Consider the following 15010-nt stretch of genomic DNA (forward strand, 5'->3'; position numbering starts at 1 on the left):
TTTTTCATATTATGGCTATATTTTAATCTGCATAATGTTTCAGAAAGTGTGAATTAGGCAGGTTCATATTGAAATGCAAACTGAATCAAATTTATTTCCCATCTGCGGAAGAGGGGGTGTTGCTAGTGGAACATCTGCATTTGGAAATGGCTAAGAGGAAATCCTATTTCCCCCTCATTTTCAATGAACACATCAGGGGGTCCATATGAACACTTTTATGAATGTCTCTCTTGCTCAGTTTCTCATTGAGAAAATCAATCCATCAATTCAAGTGTATTGCTTAAAACCACCAATCATCATAATATAAAGTAAAATGAGGGAGGCAGGAAGGAGAGAATAAACGCAACAAAAGCCAATAGTAACCACAAATCAACAAAACAGGGGGAGGAATATATATAATAGAACAAATGTTATGAAAAATAAAACAGAATTAAGCATAATCAATACAAAGTGACTAAATAAAAGCTGGTAGTTGACTAGCAAAAGTCTGTCTCAGCCAGTAATCTGCTGAGGTTTAAATTTCCATCATATCTGTTTTTAATTTTAGCTTGCAGGTAACTTTTGGTCAGTATGAAACTTGCAAAAATAAAATTGAGATAGCTGAAACAATCAATCAAGCTTTTATATCAGTATATTTTACCTTGTAAAAATTGGCTCATCCCTTGGCTAGTGCCATTTAAAATTGGCTACTCTTCTCAGTATCTTAATATCCCTGTTAAAAAGCAGGAAGTCTGTGTTTTGACACATTGAGGAATGGGTAAAGAATTTCCACAGGTCAGCAAGCTAGTTCTTGCTAATGTCAGCTAACAAGTGAACCGGTGTACTTCTCTTATATTTTAAATCCACAAGGGCAGTAAGGTAAGCTGCCCCACCCCCAAGACCTGAATTTTTGTGCGAGCATCGTATGTGGATGGTGAAATGTACTTTGAGGAACAGACCACTGAATGCTGAAATGTTGGTGCTGTCATTTATGGATCACCTTGCCAGGCTTGTTGCATCCTTCACATTTTGCAACTGCCTGTCTTTTAAAATATGGAAATGACTCGGCAGTGTGGGGGAGCATCTCTATAAAATTATCTATTTATTATTTATACCTCACCTTTACTCAAGAGACCATTAGCCATGATGGCTGATTGGAACTGGAGGGCCACAGGTTCCCCATCCCTGGTTTAACTGGTATAAAACCAACTTAAAGCTTGTGCAGATGCTTCCACAAGATGTCACTGAAATTCGGCATTCTGAAAACTGGGGCGGCAGGGCGGCGGGGGAGGAGGAGAAGCCAGAAAATGGAAACATCCATATAAAGTGGGTGAGTGGGTGCAGAGGGAAATCTTAGAAGTATCCAAATTGTGTGACTTAATATTAGTCCCATCTGTTCAAATCTTTACAGATTTAAGAAAATCTCTACGTTTGGTTCAAGAACAGCTAAGCGTCTGTGGCTTGCCCTTAGGGTATATTTTACTTCAAACATTTCACTTTAATCACTTTGTAAGTAGTCTTTTCTCAGTGATAAGTATTATTTTGATCTGTTGAGTAGGAATTTCTGTTTATAAAATAAAAAGATAGATAACTGCAGAAATGAGTATAGTATCTTGTACATGAATCCTCACTGGCCTAGAGAAAACAGAGTAAGCTTGCTTTGCCCCATTTAAATGGGGCCTGGCCTGTATGGAATTTTCTTGCTGAGAGGAAAAATACCCATCTTTGAAACAAGTCCATTTGTAAAAACATGTCTTTTCACCTTTGCCATTCAGTGAGATACCTAGGATTAAATGCACAAATCCAACAACAACAACAACAACTTATTATTTATACCCTGCCCATCTGGTTGGGTTTTCCCAGCCACTCTGGGCAGCTCCCAACAGAATATTAAAAACACGATAAAACATCAAACATTAAAAACTTCCCTAAACAGGGCTGCCTTCAGATGTCTTCTAAAAGTCAGATAGTTGTCTATTTCCTTGACATCTGATGGGAGGGCATTCCACTGCTGAGAAGGTCCTCTGCCTGGTTCCCTGTAGCTTCACTTCTTGCTGTGAGGGAACCACCAGAAGGCCCTTGGAGGTGGACCTCACTGTAAAGCTAAGGCATATGATCCAGCTCACAGTTGGTTCATGAAGAGGACAAGATATGGAACTTTCCATAAAACTAAATGTGAGGAAATCTGACAAATCTTTAATAAACACCTGCATTTGAAAACCAGTGCCCTAAACTATGAATAGGCAAGTTATGGCCCTCTAGATGTTGTTGGACTCCCATCATCCCCAGGCAACATGGCCAATGGTCACAGATGGTGGGAACTGTTGTACGACAGCATCTGGAGGGCCACAAGTTCTCCACCCCTGCCCTAAACAGGCAGAAGAGCAACACTGAAACATTCTTTGCACTTCAGCTCCATGACAGTAGGAGGCAGCTTCCTGTGTGAAATATACTCGGGGTTGAGTGTTGATTTCATGCTCTTTATTTCAGCTCATGGTAAACAGTAAGTGAGTGCTTTCCCCCAAAACCTCTGGCTAGATATACATTATTTACACAATGAGTCCCGTGTGCAGGCCAATCAGGTTGTTGATTCACTTCCTCCTGGAGCCGGATTGGGCGGCTTCTGCAGACCAATCAGGTTTCTGCCTTCTAGGATCCTACCTGCCTGTTGTTCTAGGATCCAAGCTCAGTACATAACACTGTGCTTGAATAATTCCAGAAACATTAGACTGCAAGTGTCATGTTCCATCAGATTTAACTTTCTGTAAACTCCTGGAATATTAGATAGACCACAAAGAAGGATGTTTCAGTCAGGAGAAATCTATAGGAATTCATCTCTCTGGCACCCTTCAGTGATAATTCCTATATAAGAACTGATTTATAATACTATCAGCCTTGTATGAGAGAGCTTGGATGCAATCCTTCACACATTCTTTGGGAGAATAGGCGCAATGCATCTCAGTGGGGCTTGCTCCTGACAAAGTGCATCGAGGATTGGAGCCCTCGCGTCCTGGAATTTAGATCACTTTTCCTTTTGACATTTAAACCACATGCTGCACTAAAAATGAAGACAGAAGTCCACCAAAGGAGAGATTTATTTTCAGTTGAAACACTCTCTCCATTGAAACCACATGCTAGTAAGTAATGTATAAGCAAACTTATAAGCTTAGGATAAGGCGTACGGTATGAAAGCTGGGCAGAGCAGTTGTATTTTATTCTTACTTTTTAAAACATTGGCAGCTAACTACCACAGCAGAGCCCAACTACAGCAAGAGCCTTTGGTGTGAATTTAAGAAACTGGCCTTTACAGGGAAAAAAAGTGTCTCATGGCACCTTAAATATGAATAGATTTATTGTGGCAGATGCTTTGATGGACCAGGGCCCACTTCATCAGATGCCTCAGATATGAGGGATTTTTCCTTCCAAAAACCAAAATGTACTTCTAATGAGAGTAGGAAGTTTCGCTTTTTGGAAAGCAGAAATTTGTCATTAAATGTTGTCCATATTTAAACTGAACTTTTTAAAATTCACCCAGCGTTGCAGTTTCAAGCACAGGAGTGATGAGCCTTTAAACTTCTATATATGCAGTCCTTTTTTCTGGGGGAATGCAGCGGTACGCATACCCCTAAACATTTTGTGAATCTTTGTACTTTTGTCCATTTACTGTATTTATTTTCCCCGATTTGAGCTATAAAATGGTGATTTTCTTGAGTCGAAATGAAAGTATCCCTAAACATTTTTTAAAAGAAAAAAAGCACTGCATATATGTGTACAGTGGTGCCCCGCAAGACGAATGCCTCGCAAGACAAAAAACCCACTAGACGAAAGGGTTTTCCGTTTTTCGATGCGCTTCGCAAGACGAATTTCCCTATGGGCTTGCTTCGCAAGACGAAAATGTCTTGCGAGTCTTGCGATTTTTTTCGCTTCCCCCCCTTTTTCTAAGCCGCTAAGCTGCTAATAGCCTTTTAGCCGCTAAGCCGCTAAGCCTTTAATAGCCGCTAAACCGCTAATAGCACTAATCCGCTAAGCCGCTAATAGGGTTGCTTCGCAAGACGAAAAAACCGCTAGACAAAGAGACTCGCGGAACAGATTATTTTCGTCTTGCGAGGCACCACTGTATGTAATAAGCCCTCCCAAATATCTTCAAAAGGACTCATGGAGACTGGGGAGTCCGAGAAAACTAAGTACACTTTTTATTGCAGATATTAATGTTGCAGTTTGAAGTGACTAGATGCGTAGAAATTGAGTCCTTTTGGAAGAATACATTACTAAGGCCATAAGCTTAATTAAATATTTACTTGAGGAACTACCTTCAAAAACAAAAGCATCATACAATATGCAATATCCATACAATAACTTGAGGTGTCCAGCACAGGCTCAGCATATTAGAAATAACTTTAACATAATCAGACCTGATAAACATAGCACCCTCTCTCCCCCCCTCTCTCTCCCCCCGCCCCCCTGTTTCTCTGCATTTCCAGCATTCCAGCCCCTTTAGCTTGGAGCTGTTTACCTGGAGAGCTTCATTTGCATCCTTACTCCATGTTGCCCAGGAACAAAGAAAACATTCGCCATCTTGAAGGGGTGGTGGCTGTTTTCTTTGTTCTCACATGATCTGAGGTTAATCACTCTCATGCTAGCTGCTAGAGAACAACAATTAGTTAATTATCAACTCAGTTAAAGGTAAAAGAGAGCTCTTCTTGTTGTACTTTAGCTTCAATGGAATATACCAGTTAAACCCTTTCACCAATACACATAGGCATTCCCATTTTAGTGTCAATTAAACCAATTATACTCAACAGATTTAACAGAAGCAAGTATTGAAAGAAAACACCTAGTCCTGTTGGGGCAGGGGCAGGGGTGGGGGTGGGGGTGGGGTGGGAAATGATGGGGTAAGGATTTCAGGATAGGCTTCATAGGATTTCAGAGTAAGTTGAACTGTGAATCCAGGGAAGCAGGGAACTCATAACAGAATCAGATATTTTTACAGCATTAATTAAGTATGTATGCTAGTTAATGAATCCATTTGATTTCTACTTGGTGTTCAGATCTTATATTCATAATGGACTTTAATAGTGCAGTACTTAATTACAGTAACAGGAATTGGCTATAGAAGTCTTTACAGTATTCAATATGATGCTTGCAAAAGTGCATAGTTTTTTTCTTTCCTTTTGGGCAAATTCCTGTGGTCCTAGTGCTGGTAAAGTCAACTATTTTCCTGGAAGACTGGAAATACAGCTTTGATTTTTCATGCCTAGATCAAAATTCAGGAATTCTGTTGTCCTTCCGATGACATCATCAGGAGCACACCATGGTTCCCTAATCCTTCCCCCACTCCATGCCTAAGTACTGCCCTTTCTGATTATCATATTTCTTTGTCATTTTCCCAGTCTAGAGGCAGTTACAGAAGTAGCAACAGCAGCAGTACTGAAAGGCCACAGCCATATTTCTCCTTTTCCTTCTTTCTGGAATCTTAGTGTCTCAGTGACCCTGGAAGATGTAGAAAACTGCATTTGCCAGTGTCTCTGGCATCGGGGTGTGAGTGGGAGGCATTTTATAGCTCCTTCTCTGCTGCTACTCTTGTTGCAGTTTCCATGGTCAGAACAGATATGTGAATGGGGGACAGAGAATCAAGGTCAGGGGGTTCTTTTCTGGCTCAGATTAAGACCCAAGCCAGAGAAAAATTTAATGGGATGAGGGGGACTGCTGTTTGATTCAATATTTGCTAGAGCATTACAAGATGAACACATTTCTATTTCAACCCCCCCCCTCCAAATGTATGAAACATGACAGGGAAATATGAACCACAAATGAGATATGTGTTGTTTTTTTCAAGCAAGCTATATTTCAGAGCATAGTTATATTCAGTACCAAAAACAGAAAAAGGCCTTCTGGTACGTTAAGGCTGACAGCATGTGTGGCTGTTGTTATTGCAAAAATGGAGCAAGGATCCATACAATTTTGCAACATGTACATTATGGTCATCTGGATCAGAGGATGAGTATTATATTCCTTTTGGGTGTTTCCTAAATTTACCTGGCTGAAGACTTGCTCTGAATATTCAAGGAGAAAACTGACAGCCCAAAGAAAGCTGTGCAGAGCCAGCCTATGGACTCGGCATCACTCACACCTATTCTATTCTACGGTAATCTGATGTACAGAGGCACTAACATTGTATTGCTTTCCCCCTCTCTTTCTTTAGATCTTTCAAGATGTGTGGCAGAGAGGAAGTACACTCAGGAACAAGCACGCAAGGAGTTCCAGCAAGTGTTTATTCCAGAATGCAACGATGATGGCACTTACAGCCAGGTTGGCTGAAAATTCTTGACTCTTTATCTGGCATGTCTATCAATTCAGATTTATGTCTGTTGCATTTGGTTGAAACAGCTCATTTTTCTGACTTAGAGTAGCTATGGGTTGGCTCTGATGTCACAGTTCATATTTTAAAACAGCTAAAAGGAATATATATGCCTTTATAAACTTGGGAAAGTCAGACCTGAATTCTTAGCTTAAGGCCAGTGAACTGTGTGACGTGTGGGTCTCACACTTGACTATAGTCCACAACATTATGAAGCAATATTTCTTCAGCTCTTTCCTGTCCATCTGGGAGAAAGTACATGATTACACTTTGAAAGTACAGTTAAAGACTAAATGTGTCCTTGTTGATTTCCAAAGTCTGGGGTGAACATCAGGTTTATCCCCTCTCAGCTGAGTCCCAGATTGCATCCCATGTCCTACAAGGGGGGGGGGAGGGAATGGAGGTTATTGACACTAGATAAAACTCTGGGTATTAGGTTTGAAGCGGCTTAGTCATGCTGGCCACATGACCCAGAAAAACTGTCTGCGGAAGTGGACAAACGCCGGCTCCCTTGGCTTGTAACGCGAGATGAGCACAAAACCCTAGAGTCGTTCGCGACTGGACTTAATTGTCAGGGGTCCCTTTACCTTAAATGGTAATATAGAGGATTATGGCAGAGTATAGTAGCTAATTGATAAAACTGTTATTAATGAAAATTTGAAACGCTAAACTGTGCATGTTCTGTTTCATATACTTTGTGCTGTTTTCTAATAGGTTCAGTGCCACAGCTACACAGGCTACTGTTGGTGTGTCACTTCCAATGGTCGTCCCATCAGTGGTACAGCCGTAGCACATAAAACTCCACGTTGCCCAGGTAAAAACATATATCATATCTAAAAGAATCTGTTGGTTTGACTGGTTTAATCCGGCTATAAACATATCATTTACCGGGAAAGAAAAGATCCTACATCTGGTGCAGTAATGGAAATTTCCTACACTCATAGATAGACATTTCAGCTTTCCTGAAAAGCTCAACTAATTCTCTGTTAAGGTTGGCTTTTAAGCCTCACACTGGATTAGATGATTTTTCTTCCTTCTTGGATTCCATGTGGTTTGGTTTCCCATCATTTGAGTGGAGTTATGAACTTTGGATTTGGATGAACCTCATGTCCCAATGTAATAGCCAACAGTACTTCAAACAGCAAACTAACTTCCTATTGAAGTCATTAAAAGAAGATTGTAGTTTTACAGATCTTCCATGCAAAACTTAAATGACCTCAGACCAATATTTAGGGCAGGCCCACATGGGATCAAATCCAATCCCAAATTCAACCCACCATTCGGTCCGCAGTCTTGCAAGCCAAACAGCCAAATCCATGTTTCACCTCTAAGTCCTAAGATTCCCCAAACACCTACAAATAAACCTGCATTTCTTTTCCCCCACTGTCCCACCTCACTTTCCCCCACTCTTGCCTATGGTAGCTTCTGGGGCTGGATATCTGGAAACTGGGGCAATGAACATCTCTGAATGAGAGGCATGTTCCATTGATATTGAAAAAGGTGGTGGTACATGCCTTATGGAAAAACCTATTGTTGAGTCACTTAGATTTGGATGATTATCATCCAAGCAGTATCAAATACTGCTCCCTCCCCAAGTGGCAAGTGCCTAGTCAACTCCAGGCTTTCTTTGATTATACTGATTATCAAGATCCCTTCTAGTTTGGTTTTGACTTTTTTTGGGGGGGGGGGATAGAAACTGCCTTGGTTACTCTAGTAGATAATTTGCCTAGAATTGCCTTTTGATATGCAAATAAAATTGGTTCCCAGATCTTAGCCCCCGCCTCTCACAAAGAGAATAATTGTCAGATCAATGGGCTCAGGGACTGTGGGCAACAGTGATAAAAAACATATGTGGATGAAGGTGTTCCAATAAATCCAGTGCATTCTTAAATCCTTAAGTGGGCACAGTCTAGTCAAAGTTCACCCCTTTTAACTGTGGAGAGCAGTGAACTTCTGAGTTAACTCAAAGCCTTGAGTCTTCACAAAAAGCTCAAACTGATGGGTTTACTATCGGATGCTTTACGAGACAGAATTCAGTCTGTTTTATATTTATATTTGGTCATCCATGATACTTACTTGGGCGGTACGGTGGATATATCAAATTAGTGTTGAAGCTCATCCTCCCCTCCCCCCAGCTCCTTTTGTGTTTCTTGCACAAAACATGGACATGATCCATGTTTAAAAATAAGCTTTATTTGTGTAATATTCATTTAAAATTCATTACATTATGGAATTGGGGAAAACATCCCACATTCTTCTGCTGCAAGGGTCCTAGAAGATAAATTAATTACTTGGTTTGGTGTGATGCAATAGACTGTAGGTGGAATTCAACATTACTGAACAATCCCTCCTCTTCCCCTACCACTATTTTAAGGGTTCTCCCCCAGTTTGAGCCAATTTCAGTGCACCTGGATCATGGGGAGAGGAGGGGGGGAACCCATCGCACAGGTGGAAGACCTCATGCTGGGCTTGCACTAATAGGACTCATTAGCTGGAGTTGCCATATTTCAAAAAGTGAAAATCTGGACAGAAAAGTTGTTGAGCTTGCAAAATCGCAAAGAAATTGGACGTTTTGGAGCTATTTTGGGGGGGGAAATCAGCAAAAATAACTTTGCAGACATTGGTTGCCATACACCCGGATTATCCCTGATAATCTGCCTGGACACTGCTTTCAGCTGCAGTATTCCGGGTATATCCAGGAAATTCTGGACATAGGGCAACCCTACATAAGGTGAATCCTGCTTTCAGTTCTCATACATTTTGGTCCTTCAGTGGGTTTTTTCATAGCCTTGGATTACCCCTAGAAATTGCCTGTAGCTAAACTACACACCCTGTTGGTATTCCCCCTGAATCCTCACCAGATTCACTGAAGTCTATCTGCATTATGCCACCCACTGAACTCTTTCAACACTGTTCTTGCAGATTAACTGAAATCCCAGTTATTTGTTATCTAACTCATTGCCTTCCACATGAGTTTACGTAGGTCACAGTGTAACTCTATGGATACAACATTCCTGTGCATCTGAACTCCTGGTTATCTGCATGTTCCCACTGTTTCCTGGACAAGGCTGTTTGGATAAATGAGGCTATGCTGTGCTTGCTACAATTGATCCATCTTTGAAAAACAGTTTGGCCACCAATATTAAAATCAACTTTGCACACACCAGTCTTAGATGATGGGCGCTAAGCATTATTACAGTTCACAGGTTCTCCAGTGCTCCCCCTGCCCCCATTAGTCTACTATTGTAAGAAAACCAGTCAACTTGAGAGGTACAGAGTAATCAAATGTGCTCTCCTGGCAGCATAAAGACAGCATAAAGATAAATACTCCCATCCCCCACAAACTGTCTGCTGAAAAGTACCAGATGCAACACAGACATTTTTACTGCTCCCTAAGTCAAGATATCAACATTTAGGGAACTGAAAGAAATTCCAGAGCCACTGAGCCCTTGGGAGACGGAACGGAAATTTAGAAACAGGTGTTAAATGGTTGCAGGGAAATGTGATGTATGTACACCCTGTTGTTAGCTAACATTTCCCCTGAAGTTGTGTGCAAAAATCTTTGCTTCTGCATAGTTTTTTCCTCATGCACTTAGCACTATAGGAGTTGTGAACTGTAAGTGCTTCACAGAATCATTTGTTTTGCTTTCCCTCCTCAGTTCTTATATATTACCACCACCTTGCCAAAGTTGCCAACTCGCTCTCCTTGGGGCAGATTGACAGTGTGCATTTTGCAAACACATGGCTTCCCACAAGAATCCTGGGAACTGTAGTTCGCTAATAGTGCTGGGAGTGGTAGCTCTGCAAGGGGAAAACTTTAGGTCCCAGGATTCTTTGAAGGAAGTCATGTCCTTTAGGAGTGTGCTGACTGTGATTTAAAAGTATAAGGTGGAAATCAATGGTCATGCTATGATGAATGCTCTGTCTGCACAAGTATTTCAGCTTGCCAGACAGAATGATCTCCCTCTCCTCCCCCATGCACTGTTCTGGGGGAGTCAGTTTTGGGAGCATGAGGGAAGAGGGTGGGAAGTATCATTGTGCAAATGGAAGTCTTTGCACAGAGCTTCCACTGGCGGGGCTTGTTAAGTGAATCCCACCCACTGTGTGGATCTGCTCTTGATCACACATCTGCTTTCCCCTCCTCTAATTCACCTTTTCCCCCTCCTCCAACCTTTTAGGTTCCCTAAATGAGAAGCTGCCACAACGTGAAGGTACAGGAAAAACAGGTAAATATCTTATAATGAAATAGGGAATTTCCTCTCCATTGACTATGGACATGTCTTTTGCCTGATAGAAGCAGCACAGGATAAGCCTGGGCACAGAGATGATTCTGTGAGATCCAACACCATTCATTCCTAGAAAATTAAGCAGCCATTGCTTTAATGATAGGTCTGCACCGACTGATTTTCCCTGGATATATCTCCACTGCACGCAGGGAACAACTGGCACAGTCTGCCCTGATTAAGGTGATATACATTTGCCTGCAATGCTTTTTGCCATTTCTAGTTAAACATGACAAAGATATGTTTCCGCTTGATATGGTAGGCTCGGGGATTACTTGTATGCTCCCCCACTTTATCCTTCCAACAACCCTGTGAGGTAGGTTAGGATAGGAGATAATACCGGGCTGAATATTACCCAGGGAGCTTGATGGATTGGTGGCGATTTGACCCTGGGTCTCCCTAGTTCAATGCCAAGACTCTAACCAGCCTGTTGTTTCAAGCAGGTAACTTGATTTAGTTTTGGGTGTAAACCTGCTGGCAAGTAGAGGCCACGTCCTGGTGGATTTCTGTAGATATAAATCTCCTGAAAAATATTCCTGCCTGACATTCTAAACAGCAAGCTGGAGCACATTCCTGTGGAGTAATCTACTGCAAATAAAAATAAGGTTGGATGCCTACTGACAAGCAGATGTATTAACGTTATCTTAGCAGTATTCATATTTTTGCTTTCACTCAGCCTGGAACAGAAGAGTCTCAGAGCTATCAAACATTATTGCCCTGAGACACAACTGTCACATTGCCCCACAACCTTGAAGCACAGTTGTCCTGTGACTATCTAAGGGATGTAGCGAAGGTTCACACATTTGAATATAAAGCTACAAGCATTTGAGCAAAAGTGAGCACCCTGCTTGAATGTTTGTGAGCATGACTGAGGCAAGCAGGACCTGTGCTAGCTATGTCCTGTGACTGCCGCTGCTTCTTTCCCCTGCCTCAAGGCGCAGTAAATTATTTCCCGCGTTGAAGAGAGATATCCCACCTGGGACGAGACTTTGTGAACATTCCCTGATCTTCTTGTCCTAATTGGACATTCAGAAAAGTACTCAAGCCTTTCAGGGCAGGCATCAGGATGCTCATGTGTATCCCTATGCAGCCACATATAGGGGCATCCTAAATGCTTCCAGACAACAGGATTAGTTACCTAATGAGGTAGGTAAGTCATACCCCAGTTAAAAAATGCATTATCCTCTACTTTCATATTTCCCCTTTGTGGACTTCCATTGTGTACTTTGACATTTCATCCTTTGGAATTAATTATTTTTTACATCCAACCTAATTATTTCAGTTCTAGACACATGGAACTAGTCATGTATAAGTGACTTACCATATGACCATATTCCCAAGGCTTCCCCCCCCAACCAGAACTTGCTGGAACTCAGTTCCTGCACCTCTCAGGTGGGAGCCATTGAAATGATAAGACAACAAGGGAGGAATTCATGGTGAGTTCTGACACCTCTTTTTCTAGAAAAACAGCACTCCATATTCCTGTCTAAGTTATTGGCCTCAGCCATCATTTCAGTAGAGCAGCCCAAATAAGTATTGCTATGCAAATGGGAATGGAAAGCTGTGGATTTTCCTCCTTGAACTAAGACAATTGTTTCTAACTCATCTGAGATTAAACCTTTTCTAGTTTCAAAATATCAGTTGTATCAAAAGTAGAGTCTCCATTAAATTGTTGCATTGCTGGGTTTGTTTGCTTTTTTAAATGTCTCTATTAACCCTCATCCTAGTGCATCAGACCATTCTGCACCTTTTCGTAAGGCCAATTTTGGTTTAGGATCAAAATGTCAGTGCCATTATTTCATCCATCACTGTGGCAACTGAGGTTAAATTCTCTTACGATGAGTTATTGTAATGATTTAAACTGATGGATCATATTCAGAGCCAAGCAGTTGCTGTTATTATTAATGATATATCCTTATAGCTTTTTATGTGCTGGTGCTAAAATCATTCATATGTCTGGACCAGTTTACCTCCCACTGTAGTCGGTGGCATTAGTGCCAAGATTAATGGTAATGCATATTCAACTATATTTAATATGTGTGGGGTTTTTCCCTCCCTCTAAGTGCCCAAGCTAAGGATATGTGACAGATGGGAAATTATGTAACTATCCTTAATTTATGATCCTGCACAGGATCCTTAGGAATAATTGCCATTTTATGTTTTACTCCTATGAAAAGAATCAGTAGCTGTTTAAACTGAGTAATATAAATTATGCATATATTACTCGAGGACAATCTTTCTTTGATACATTTGCCAGGCAAATGTGTAGGCTCCAGGTGTTCATAACTTTCTGAAGAAACTCAATACAGATCATAAATTTTGTTGTTTTGGCACTTTGTGTAGCCAGCATGCGCTGTGCCCATCTTTAAAAGTTTCCTGGATTTTGAGGCTGGGCAGCAATGAATAAGTTTTATCACCTGCCCCCAGCTACAAACAGTGCTTGATATATATGGAACAAAACCAGGTGTGAATCTGGAAACTTTATAAAGCCAACTCCTGCCACGGAGGCCAATTAGCTGCCAGACCCTATTTACCTAAACATGGCAGAATTATTGTTAGGCTTAATACTTCGCAATGTTCACCATTCAAACATCTTGAATGATGTTCAAGGGATCCCAGTTGCCAGTCAAAGCCAACATGTGTTTTGTATGATCAGCATGTTTTGCATTGAAAGTTTTTGCAGGGATCAGCTATACGTATTCCATGTAATGTTATCAGACCTTTAAAAGGCACTCAGCTAAAAAAAAATGACACTATATTTTTAGCGTCAAACTAAAGTTGGACATAGGATTAGAATTAGTATTATTTGCATTTAGGATTTTGTGGGACTCTTCTCCCAGCAATGTCTCGCACCCCCCCCAAAAAAACCACCCTCATCTTAAAGTCCACAAATATAAAACATGATGCTTTGTTGCCTCCATTTTAAAAATGTTCATATTCATGTAATTTGTGCATCTGTGTTTCATAAAAGCATAGAATTGTAGAGTCGGAAGTGACCCCAAATGTTGTCTAGTCAAATCCCCTGAATGCAGGAATCTCAGCAGGTCAAGGGAGCCTTTTTGTGCACTTCCATGTATGTTTCTTTAGACATCACCAATATACTTTTGTGCATACAATGACCACTCCCCACATCAAATGGGGGGCGCTTTTTGTGTGGTCATGCGCAGCCCCCCAATCCTACATGGCTCCCTAAAATATAACCTGGCTTTGCCCCCTCCCATGCTGGATACCTGGAGGTTCCCGCCTAACCTCAGAGTCATTCTTCCACTAAGGATTCACCAGTCGGATGGAGATTCCTTGGAATCTCCCAACATCCTCCCCCTTTCCATGGCATGGGGTTGGGGGGTGGTCTCTGCCTGTCCATGCAAATATATGGTTGCATGCCACCCTAATGTCCAAGCAGTGTGAGGTTCCAGGCGCTTACGCAGAGTTCAATTTCCTTGGAATGAGGGACAAAGGAGACTGTGGTGTCTTTAGGCTATATGGTTGATTTGCACATATATACAACCTGAGTCTATGATGGAGGGGCTTATAGCATTATCACTCCAAAAGGAATGATAATGCCCAGCCTGCTTCTTGCTTTTCACTAACACACCTCAACTCTGGCTTTTGTCTTTCTAACTACCAGACCGTTGAGGGAGTGGGGCCCACCCATTTCGCCTCTGGCAGAGAGCCACTTCCTTTGTTACCTTAACAACCCATACTTAGTGGGCCATTGCCAATAAGCTGGCTTGGCTATTCCAGCTATTGGATCCTTGTTGGATCTAGGAATTGGAAGGGACTTGGGCACACAGCCAACCCGTCCCAAACTCACAACTCTATGAACAGCCAGCAGCAGAACTTGCAGTGGGATGGAGACACTATCCTGACACCTGGATAGGAATGGGGATGGGGTGAGTCAGTAGCAAGTTGGGGGCCAGATGGTTGCACCAGTGAGACTTGCCACTGCCACTCTTGTGCTTCTTCTGGTGCAACCTCACAACCCCTAACCCAACAGCCACCCTGTCCAGCAGCAATGTGTGGTCATGCGAGGATTTCACCCCACCACATGCACAGCTGAGCAGCTGCCAAGGAAGTAATGCTGGCAGAAGCAACTACATAGGCTGCCGGGGTGTTAGGTGACAATGGGGGTGTTGGACACAGCAAAGAAGGGCAGCAGCTCTCTTAGTGCTAGTCATCTGCTCAGAAGTGCAGGACTAAATTCAAGTTTCCTTCCCTTCACCGACTACTTCATCATTATTATTTTTGGCATTCTTGAAAAAATCGTGCTCTCTCCGATGAGCATTAATCCTAGCAAACACCTCTGTGATTCTTACCTGAGAAATGTTTGCTGGCAAGCGGAGTCTGTGGGAGATGCCAGTAACTCAGCTAAATATCTAAAACCAGCCAT

The 15010-nt window shown here is 41.8% G+C and overlaps 1 protein-coding gene and 1 long non-coding RNA gene across 3 annotated transcripts in view; one reads left to right on the forward strand and one right to left on the reverse strand.

Moving 5' to 3' along the window:
* Window positions 1–15010, forward strand: part of SMOC2 (SPARC related modular calcium binding 2) — a 142116-nt gene that overhangs the window by 63885 nt on the left and 63221 nt on the right. The window contains exons 1-4 of one of the 2 annotated variants that reach the window (XM_081000055.1): window positions 2706–3116; window positions 6182–6288; window positions 7052–7151; window positions 10516–10563. In XM_081000055.1, the coding sequence (XP_080856181.1) occupies window positions 2879–3116; window positions 6182–6288; window positions 7052–7151; window positions 10516–10563 (493 nt within the window). In that variant the 5' untranslated portion in view covers window positions 2706–2878. Of the gene's footprint in view, window positions 1–2705; window positions 3117–6181; window positions 6289–7051; window positions 7152–10515; window positions 10564–15010 lie in introns of those variants that run through there. The other variant, XM_081000054.1, reaches the window with a different exon arrangement.
* Window positions 1793–15010, reverse strand: part of LOC308474063 — a 282096-nt gene continuing 268878 nt past the window's right edge. The window contains exon 2 of the long non-coding RNA XR_013984476.1: window positions 1793–1987. This is a non-coding gene — a long non-coding RNA (uncharacterized lncRNA). The remainder of the gene's footprint in view (window positions 1988–15010) is intronic.

This window comes from Podarcis pityusensis (genome assembly GCF_964106645.2).
Source record: "Podarcis pityusensis genome assembly, chromosome: 3".
NCBI lineage: Eukaryota > Metazoa > Chordata > Lepidosauria > Squamata > Lacertidae > Podarcis > Podarcis pityusensis.